General features: G+C 46.4%; 2 protein-coding genes across 4 annotated transcripts in view; one reads left to right on the top strand and one right to left on the bottom strand.

The window, feature by feature from the left end:
- LOC118104256 (E3 ubiquitin-protein ligase RNF123) overlaps positions 1–10000 on the top strand; it is a 55056-nt gene that overhangs the window by 26874 nt on the left and 18182 nt on the right. For all 3 annotated transcript variants that reach the window (XM_035151176.2, XM_035151177.2, XM_035151178.2), the window contains 5 exons: positions 677–816; positions 956–1012; positions 1311–1442; positions 1710–1785; positions 1888–1972. In XM_035151176.2, the coding sequence (XP_035007067.2) occupies positions 677–816; positions 956–1012; positions 1311–1442; positions 1710–1785; positions 1888–1972 (490 nt within the window). The remainder of the gene's footprint in view (positions 1–676; positions 817–955; positions 1013–1310; positions 1443–1709; positions 1786–1887; positions 1973–10000) is intronic.
- Positions 7793–10000, bottom strand: part of amigo3 (adhesion molecule with Ig-like domain 3) — a 3556-nt gene continuing 1348 nt past the window's right edge. Inside the window, exon 1 of the mRNA XM_035151179.2 lies at positions 7793–10000. This exon is cut by the window's right edge and continues 1348 nt beyond it. Coding sequence (XP_035007070.1) covers positions 8672–10000 — 1329 coding nt within the window. The 3' untranslated portion in view covers positions 7793–8671.

The raw sequence follows: 10000 nt of genomic DNA, 5'->3' as shown, positions 1-10000 counted from the left end.
GTTCATCTTCTCCTCTGTTCTTCTTCTCCTCTGTTCATCTTCTCCTCTGTTCTTCTTCTCCTCTGTTCTTCTCCTCTGTTCATCTTCTCCTCTGTTCTTCTTCTCCTCTGTTCTTCTTCTCCTCTGTTCATCTTCTCCTCTGTTCATCTTCTCCTCTGTTCTTCTTCTCCTCTGTTCTTCTTCTCCTCTGTTCATCTTCTCCTCTGTTCTTCTTCTCCTCTGTTCATCTTCTCCTCTGTTCATCTTCTCCTCTGTTCATCTTCTCCTCTGTTCTTCTTCTCCTCTGTTCATCTTCTCCTCTGTTCTTCTCCTCTGTTCATCTTCTCCTCTGTTCTTCTTCTCCTCTGTTCTTCTTCTCCTCTGTTCTTCTTCTCCTCTGTTCATCTTCTCCTCTGTTCTTCTTCTCCTCTGTTCATCTTCTCCTCTGTTCTTCTTCTCCTCTGTTCTTCTTCTCCTCTGTTCATCTTCTCCTCTGTTCATCTTCTCCTCTGTTCTTCTCCTCTGTGTTCCCTTCTCCTTTTCTCCCTTTTTTTTCTTCTTCTTCTCTTTGTGCTTCGTCCTTCGTCCTCCAACCCTCCGTCCTCTGATCCATCTCTCAGTGCCACACTAACCTCTGATGATGATTGACATGTCTCTGCCGTCTGTTGACCTGTTTCCTCTCGTGTGATTGGTTTAGAGCCGTGTCCGTCGCTGCTGCTGCAGAGACACATGGCGGAGCTGCTGAGTGTTGACAAAGACATGGCCGCCTCGTTCCTCAACAGCGTCCTGAACCAGCTCAACTGGGCGTTCTCTGAGTTCATCGGGATGATCCAGGAGGTTTGTTATTCGGACACCTTCAGGGACTCTGGGAAAGAAAAGATTTAAATATAAAAGGTTTTTTATTTGAATTTCCTCTCCTTTCTTTCCTTGTGCCTCTTTTTCCATCTTCTTTTCTCTCCTCCTGCTCTGCTCTCAGATCCAGCAGGCCGCAGAGCGTCCAGAGAGAAACTTCGTTGACACTCGGCAGCTGAAGGTAAAACATCTGTTCGTCGGTTTGTTTCCGTCCAGATGTTCAAATCTTATCTTTTAATATAATGAAAAAGTTTATTTTCTTGATCGAGGTGAAAACTTTGACGCATCAATAAAAGTTAAATGACTGCAGTGAGGCAAAGAAGTCACATGACTGTAACATCATTATGTTTCCACCAATCAGGAGAATTAACACACAGACAGGAGAATTAGCGCCACCTGCTGTTTATCTCCGTGAAGCAGCTCCTGATATTCACGGATGTGTTTGTTTTCACGCACTCACCTGATGTGTCGTCGTTTAGGTGTGTGCGACCTGCTTCGACCTGTCCGTCAGTCTGCTGCGAGTCTTGGAGATGACCGTCACTCTGGTTCCTGAGATCTTCCTCGACTGGTCCCGCCCCTCCGCAGAGTTGCTGCTCAGACGACTGGCTCAGGTCATAATAATAAAAATATAATAATAATCTCTGTCCAAACTGACACCTGAAAACACACATGTCACGTGACTATTCACATCTACTGGTCATGTGATGTAAACAGGAAGTAGATCGCCACTCTTGTGTGGTTGCTTAGTTACAGAAAATCCTCTGAAGGACGAACAGTCAGTGTGTGTGTGTGTGTGTGTGTGTGTGTGTGTGTGTGTGTGTGTGTGTGTGTGTGTGTGTGTGTGTGTGTGATGATAAACTTGTGTGTTGTCTCTGCAGCTGTTGAACCAGGTTTTGAACAGAGTGACAGCAGAGAAGAACCTGTTTGATCGTGTTGTCAACTTAAGACTTCCAGGTACACACACACACACACACACACACACACACACACACACACACACACACTTAGAGTGTGTCAGTTTGAACCGTATTGTGTGTGTCTCTGTCTTTGTTGCAGGTCTGGAGAGTGTCGATCATTATCCAATCCTCGTTGCTGTCACAGGGATCCTGGTTCGGATCCTGGTGGACGGAGACAGACAGGGGTGAGTCTGAGCTGATGTTTTTACCCATGATGCACCTGAGTGCTGGTGGTTCTGTGATTGGTCTGAGCTGGACGTCAGTCAGACCTGGGGCCTGTACTATGAAGCAAGTTCAACATATCCAGGAAGAACAGCTGTTAAAACATCTGTGATTGTGTCAATGAGGCGACGTCCCAGTGGCGGTTGATACGCGGTGACGTTAATAGTTGGTTGGGCCTTTGATGAAAACTTCAGTCAGACATGGATGTAAACTGAAGCTTTACTGGTTGGTGTGGGTGTAAAACCAGTTGGTAGAGATTGTGGTGTAAGTGTGTCCGTGGCTGTGTGTTGGGTTGTTGTGAACATATGTGCACAGCTACATTTCCATCTGTATCCACAGCAGCGCTCTGATATTCATGAGTTTTCAGTTGTGGATTTAATTGTAATTTTTCACATGTCTCCTGCTGCAGATTCTCTCACTCATGAGCTGAGTGAGAGCAGGCGTCCAATCAGCAGCCTCCAGCTCTCAGCTTGTCTCATGTTCATGCACTGCTGCCTGCTATAATAACTTCAACCACTAGAGGGTGCTCAAGTGTTTGCATGTGATTATTCAGGGAATTATTTACACAACCAACTGGATTCATGCAAAACTGTCTCAAATCCGCAGCCCCACCTAGTGGTGGGCAGCTGCATAACAATCTTAGACACAACAGTATTAATTAATCGTTAGTTTATCTATGGAGGATAGTAAAGTTTTGTTGTCCTCGGTTGACTGAGTGACCTCTGAGCCTGACGACCTGCGGGATGTTCATTAACCTCCAGCGTCTCCAGCAGGGGTCACTGTCAGCCTCAGAGTTCAGTCACTTCTGTCTCTGTGACATCACTCTGCCTCTCTGTGACTCACTTCTTTATTTTCAGTGTATTTCATCTGTCAATCACCCTCACGTCCCCCCCCCCTGTTCACAATGGTGTTATTACCACCCCTCCCCCTCCCTCTACACTGTAGAAAATCAATGGTGCTAATTATTGTCCATAACCTCGGGCTGAACGACATGAGCAGCAGCTTGAAGCCTCTCACAGATTAGATTGAGACTGAGGCTAATTAGCTTAGCAGCGTTGGAGCATGAAGGCCTCGGCTCTGGGATGTTGTTGCTCGACCTGCTGTGAGGTTTATTGTCGTCTCTCAGCTGGAGAATAGTGAGACGAAGGTTTCCCTCCGTGGTCACGACGTTAACTCAGAGATCAGACGTGTTCCTGTATGATCAGCAGGGGGAGACGGGATAATAACACATTCTATTTTTCAGGAATGATGATCAGGTTGATGAAGACGAGTCAGTCATGTTGAATTAAAACATTTAGGTGATGATTTATTGATAAGTACAGAGACAGAGCTTCACATTATACAGTGTTTGTGTTAGCCAGCACGGTGAGATGCTTCTGAAACAACAAGACGCCACAAAGAGAAGAACAGCAACATAAATAATTATCCTCAAAGACGCAGCAACAGGAAACACACAATAACATCTCCACAGGTCAGCACATGGAGCTGAGCAGCAGCAACAACAAAAAGCATTGGAGACCACAGACATTAAAGGGATAGTTCACCAAAAAATGAAACTTCCCTCATTCCTGTTGGGCCTCCGCCACAATAAAGCACAGAGACATTCATATGTGAGAGGTGGAGTCGACAGAACGTGTCAGTGTCGAATAAGGGTTTTAAAGATAATTTGTATTAATAACAAATAAAACATTTATTATTGATATTTAACATTTATAAAAATCTGAATCTAGTTTTAAATTAAAAACCTACAAGTTTAAATGATTCATCTGTTGGTTAGAATAAAGTCAAATATGTAAATACTGACATGAACATGTGTAATCCGATTACAGTCAGTTACTGAGCTGATGATGTCACAGACGTTGTGACCTCACCCTGAATAGATTTTATTAATTTCACTCGTTCATTGTGTTTGTTGTGTTCGTCGCCTCGTGTCTGATTGGTTCACACAGAGCTTCAGTCACATGACAGGTTGATGTTTGCATAACTGTGTGTGTGTGTGTGTGTGTGTGTGTGTGTGTGTGTGTGTGTGTGTGTGTGTGTGTGTGTGTGTGTGTGTGTGTGTGTGTGTGTGTGTGTGTGTGTGTGTGTGTGTGACTGTCGACTCCGCAGCAGATTTCCCATCATTCCGTCTTCTGTTACCGTGGAAACGACAGAGCAGAGTGTAAATTGGAGTCTGGATGTGGAGGGTGGTAGACGGCGACGCTCTGAACAAATACGAAGTTCTGAGGAAAATGAGACGGAGAAAAGAGGAGCAGAGGAGAGATGGAGGCGTGAAGGGTCAGAGTTCAGAGAGCCAGACGAGGAGAGAGAGATTCACAAGGACAGATGAGAGGATTCAGGAGAGAGGAGACAGAGAGGAGAGAGGAAGAGGAGAAAACAGGAGGAAGAGGGGAGAGAGGAGGAGGAAGAGAGGAGAGAGGAAGAGGAGAAAACAGGAGGAAGAGGGGAGAGAGGAAGAGGAGAAAACAGGAGGAAGAGAGGAGAGAGGAAGAGGAGAAAACAGGAGGGAGAGAGGAGAGGCAGGAGGAAGAGGGAGAGAGGAAGAGGAGAAAACAGGAGGAAGAGGGGAGAGAGGAAGAGGAGAAAACAGGAGGAAGAGGAGAGAGCAGGAGGAAGAGAGGAGAGAGGAAGAGGAGAAAAAGGAGGAAGAGGGAGAGAGGAAGAGGAGAAAACAGGAGGAAGAGGGGAGAGAGGAAGAGGAGAAAACAGGAGGAAGAGAGGAGAGAGCAGGAGGAGGAGAGGAGGAGAGAGGAAGAGGAGAAAACAGGAGGAAGAGGGGAGAGAGCAGGAGGAAGAGAGGAGAGAGGAAGAGGAGAAAACAGGAGGAAGAGGGGAGAGAGCAGGAGGAAGAGAGGAGAGAGGAAGAGAGGAGAGAGGAAGAGGAGAAAACAGGAGGGAGGAGAGGAGAGAGGAAGAGGAGAAACAGGAGGAGAGGAGAAGAAGAGGAGAAACGTATATAATATTTCAGTGATAGAAACATTTGACTTCAGATTTTCTTGAAATCATCTGTTCTTCATCACGTCACATGACTTCAGTTTGATCGTTAACTCATTCACATAAATCAGCTGATTTAACGATTGAATCAGTTTTAAAGTGAACCTTATGAAATATAAATCAAACTCATTGTGGGGATATGACGCCACCAACAGGCGACTAAATGAAAGGCGGTGTGATGATTGGATGAGAAGTTGCAGACGTGTAAAGAGGAACTTGTTCAATCAGCTGATCGCGACTCGTACAAAACAACGTCTGAATTGAGTCAATTAGAAAAATCCATCTGTTGCTGCTGCTGACGTCTGGTTCAAGTGAGTCTGGAACGTAGAAGTGTGCGTCGTCTGCAAAGAGAGTTCATGTTGTGGTGTTGTGTCTCCGTGCCGGTGACACCTGCTGGTCGGAGGCATTATGTGTTCCGGTTTTCCGACCATCTCATTGTCCGGAACAAGATATCTCAAGAACGTCTTTAGGGAACTTCTTCAAATTTGGTACAAACGTTGAGTTGGACTCAAAGATGAACGGATGGTAATTTGCCGTCAAAGGTCAAAGGTCAGAGTGACCTCATGTTCTGGTGAAGGGGATCTATCAGGAACACCCACAGGGAAGTTAATTACATCTGACACGAACATTCACTTGGAGAGGAACGTGTTCTCTTAAGAATGTCTCGAGGATCCTTTTTGTACAGATGTGCACTTACGGATTAGAGGTCAAAGGTCACACACACACACACACCTTTCTTCAGTTCAGTGTATAAGACCGAGTGTGTGTGTGTGTGGATCAGCTGACACCGCTGTCCGTCCACAGTGTCTGTGGTCGGAGACGCTGATGAAGCGTCTGGCGCCGCGTCAACAGACACTTGGCTCTGTCACTGCACAGATGGAGCCAGTAAACAAGCTAACACGCTAAACTAATGACTACTGCTGCCATTAATGTACTCATTTACATAATACTCGTTTATTTTAATCAACATTCATGTGATTCAGTGAGAACAGCGACAAAATAACCAAGAAAATGTGAAATCGTTTATTTAAACCTGATGTTATAACATTTTTGTTTTAAAAAGCTCAAATGATGAAAACTACAGCGTGCGTGCGTGCGTGCGTGCGTGCGTGCGTGCGTGCGTGGAAAACCCCGTAAATATTTAATGTCAGCTCTGCCCTCAATTTCATAAAAGTGGATCCCACACACAACTACACACACACACACTGTGCAGAAGCTTACAGGGGGACGATGGAGCCATATATTCTGACACAGTCACAGAGGCATGATGGGAATTGAGACTGACTTGCAGTCATGATGGTTGTGTGACTCGTTGTTTTGTTCAGTTACAGAATCACATTTCTATTTTAACCTCTATTCTCACTAAGTCAGACTTTCAAAATATAATCAGATGAATTAACCATGATCAGCTCCTGTTCTTTCAAAATAAAAGCAGCCAAATCAAAACATCCAGATTCGACATGAAGTTCTGCAGAATCTTATTTCTCTGATTTAAGAGTTAAACGTTCAGAACGGACTCAGATCTGAATCTTGATGTTTCTCTGCAGTAAATAATTTTATGTTTGCAGAGCTTCCTAATAAAGTGTGAAACCCCCACCTCCCCACCCCCCCACTGTGACGGCCCTCTCTGATTGGATGCTCTTCCTAATGATCTGCTCGTAACTCTGCTTGTGTTGTGTTCACTGGCATCATGTTCGTTTGATTTATAGCATGAAGGCAACACAGGAAGTGAACAAGGGAAGATTAATGATCCATTTATGTGGTGGTGGTGGGGTTGAGTTTCTGTGCAGCCTTCCTTTGTTTTTGCACCTGAACACAGTGTGTGTGTGTCTGTGTGCGTCTATGAGGTTTCCATGTTTGGGGCGAGTCACGACCCAGAGAAGACCTCATTAGATTCTGGAGCAGATCCAGAAGTGTTTTAGGACAGTACATTAAGAGTAAAGATTGATTATAATGACGTCTCCAGGCTGAATTAATGTTTGAACATAGATTGTATATGATCATATATATGTATAATATATGATGGTATATAACAGTGTGGCTCTGCTGCAGGTTCATTGATTGTGTTACAGTGTAAAGCAGCTGCAGTGATGTGTTCATGTACAGGAATGAGAGAAGTGAGGCTTCAGGTTCCTCCTGAAGTTCAAACCTGACATCAGGATGCTGCCTCGGTCAGAACCACAGAACTGATAGATGTTCATTAACCAGACGTCTACAGCACGAGTCTCACAGTGAAGAACAGAGTAACGTGTTCCAGATGTTAGTAATGATGATAATACAGATGTGTTTGTTTCTGCATCAGTCTTCCAGTTTGCTATAAAGCGTTATGGGATTCTTATCAATCACAGAGTCTGAGGCTCCGCCCACATTGACAATTAGTTTTAAAACCTATCACTGTTGCTATGGTTACGCCTGGTGGAGTTTTCCAGCCTCTGAATCAGAGACTTGTGTAAACTGGTCTCGTTTCAGTTTGAAAACTCTGGGTTTGTGTTTGAGTCTGAACAGAAACTGAGACGTTAGTAAACGATGACTCAGACGTTCTCTTCCTGATTGGTTCTCATCGGTCACGATCCAGTGGTTGTAGAATATGATCGGGAAGAATAAAACATTACAGTTTTACCAAGAGACTCTATGATAGTTAATTGTGAATAAGTGTGAAGTGTTACCTGGAAATACTGTGGCTCTGTGAACACACACACACACACACACACACACACACACACACACACACACACACACACACACACACACACACACTTGATGTGAGTGTTAAGAAGAAGAAGCTGACGTTCTGCAGATACAAGGTTTTATTCAGACACAGATAAAGTGAGAGGACGACAGGATGCAGTGAGCACAGTGAAGACAGTGAAAACAAAAAGATCACGCTGGCCATGATTGTCTGTCATCAGATAAACTTCACATGAACTCACTGAACACAGACTCTTCTCCTCCTACATTAATAACTTCAACTAATGCTCCGCAGCTTTATTTATTTATCCCTTTACTTCCTGTTTGTTCTCCTGATGACAGTAATCAAGCTGCGGGGGGGAATCAAACATACCCTTTCAAACTGTTTCTATTTTTATGACTAAAAGCTCTTGTTCTGGAGCTCGTCTACTCTGAAACGTTTGACACTGTGACAGCGCGGCGCTCACATCAGCTGTAATCAACTGAAGCAGAAAAACCAGGAGACGCTAAGAAGCTCGAGAAAAAGATTTCTCTACTTGTCTGTGTGAGACTAGAAGGCATCTGTAGCAAATGTTTGTTAAAGGTAAAGCCGTGCGTAAAGGGACAGCCCTGTGCTTTTCAGTAGAAGTCCATGCTAACGGTGCTCCTCACCCCCCTAACCCATGACGAGCGTCTGCTCTCCGTTTCTCAGCCTCGACTCAAACAGCCTCTTACTCTCTTTGGTCTCATTTACTTCTGGTAGTCCCCCCCCCCCATTTCTGAGAGTCTGTCCTATCACAGTGGGTTGGTTGGTCGTCGGGTGTCACAGACCTGGTCAAACGATAACGTGCACATTTGGTCAACAGTGTTCAAGGTGTTAAAATTGCACTTGCAGCGACAGCAGTCATCTGTTTTACTGCTCAGGTGGAGTGGTTGTGCAGTGGGGGGAGGGAGTGAGGCAGAGGATGGTGAGGGAGAGGTGGTGATTGTTTGACCCGTTTCTATGGCAACATGATGGGTGTTTCTGAGAACACGGACATGATGGAGTCCGTCTCCCGCGCCCTCTGCTGCGATTGGCCGTGGAGCTTTGGATGCGGCTCTGGCCCTAGAAGTAAACCTGGACCCATGTGTCCTTGCCCCGCCCCAGAGCCTGGCCCCGCCCTTAGTCTGCCATTCTGCTGCTCTATGAGAGGCTCCAGAAAGACCACATGCTTGTTGGTACTGACCTTGTGGCCCGGGCCCTCGGTGGTTGTCGGCGGAGTTGGGGTGAGGATGGAGGATTGGCCACTTCCTGCCCCAGCCTCGTTCCCAGTGCTCTGGCCAGCTGGGGTCGGGACTTTCGTGCATGCAGGGCAGCGGCAGGGCGTCAGGTAGAGGTACATGAGAACGAGCACCAGGCTCACCACGCAGCCCAGCAGGGTGGTGAACCCGGTGTTGAAGGACTCGTGAGATCCGCTCAACACCACCGTCACGTTGACCTCACGGGTTTCGTTTCGCTGCTGCTGCTGGTCCAGGGCCATACACCAGTACACACCAGAATCCTCTGCACGCGCCGTCACGATCTCCAAGCTTCCATTGGTGAACATCTTTAACGATCCGTTGTTCCCCGGTGGAGCCACGTACTCCTGATTTGGTGACACCCAGAGAAAGGTGACGCTGTGCCCACTGAGCGAGGTCACACAGTGCAGCAACACTGCCTTTCCCACCTTCACTGAGATGATGCTCTCCTGCTCTCTGAGCGGCTGACTCAGGTTGCATTTTTCAAAGTATCTGTCATGCTTGAAGAAGCGGACGGTACCTTTTTGGATTCCATAGACCCGACAGGTGTGCTCTTGTCTGAAGTGTGTCACAGAGGCGTATCCTCTCTGCTCCCAGCGCCTGAACAGTCCATACATCGAACACTCACACTCCAGAGAGTTGTTGTGGAGGTACAGTCCTTTCTGGACAGGAATGGGTAAGTTGCCTATTTCATCCAGGGGCAGTTTGAGCAGGCGGTTTGAGGACAAGTCCAGCATGGTAAGGTGAGGCTGGCTGTGCTCTTGGATAGTGAAGAAGGGGAAGTGAGTGAGACGGTTGTGACTGAGGTAGGCCTTGCGCAGGTTTCCCAGCCCAGCCAGAGCTCTGCTCTCCACCTGCACGATCCTGTTGTCAAATAGCAGCAGCTCCTCCAATCCCGACAACTCCAGGAAGTAGTGCTGCTTCAAAACACGAAGCTGATTGGACGACAGGTCCAGGTGTCGGAGCAGTGCTCCAGAGGTGTTTTGAAAGGCCCCTGGTTGAATCTCGCTCAGCTGGTTGTGAGCCAACCGTACCATCTCCAGTCGAAAAAG

Source organism: Hippoglossus stenolepis, chromosome 3, assembly GCF_022539355.2.
Source record: "Hippoglossus stenolepis isolate QCI-W04-F060 chromosome 3, HSTE1.2, whole genome shotgun sequence".
Classification (NCBI taxonomy): domain Eukaryota; kingdom Metazoa; phylum Chordata; class Actinopteri; order Pleuronectiformes; family Pleuronectidae; genus Hippoglossus; species Hippoglossus stenolepis.
This window is presented reverse-complemented; position numbering and strand designations above follow the sequence as displayed.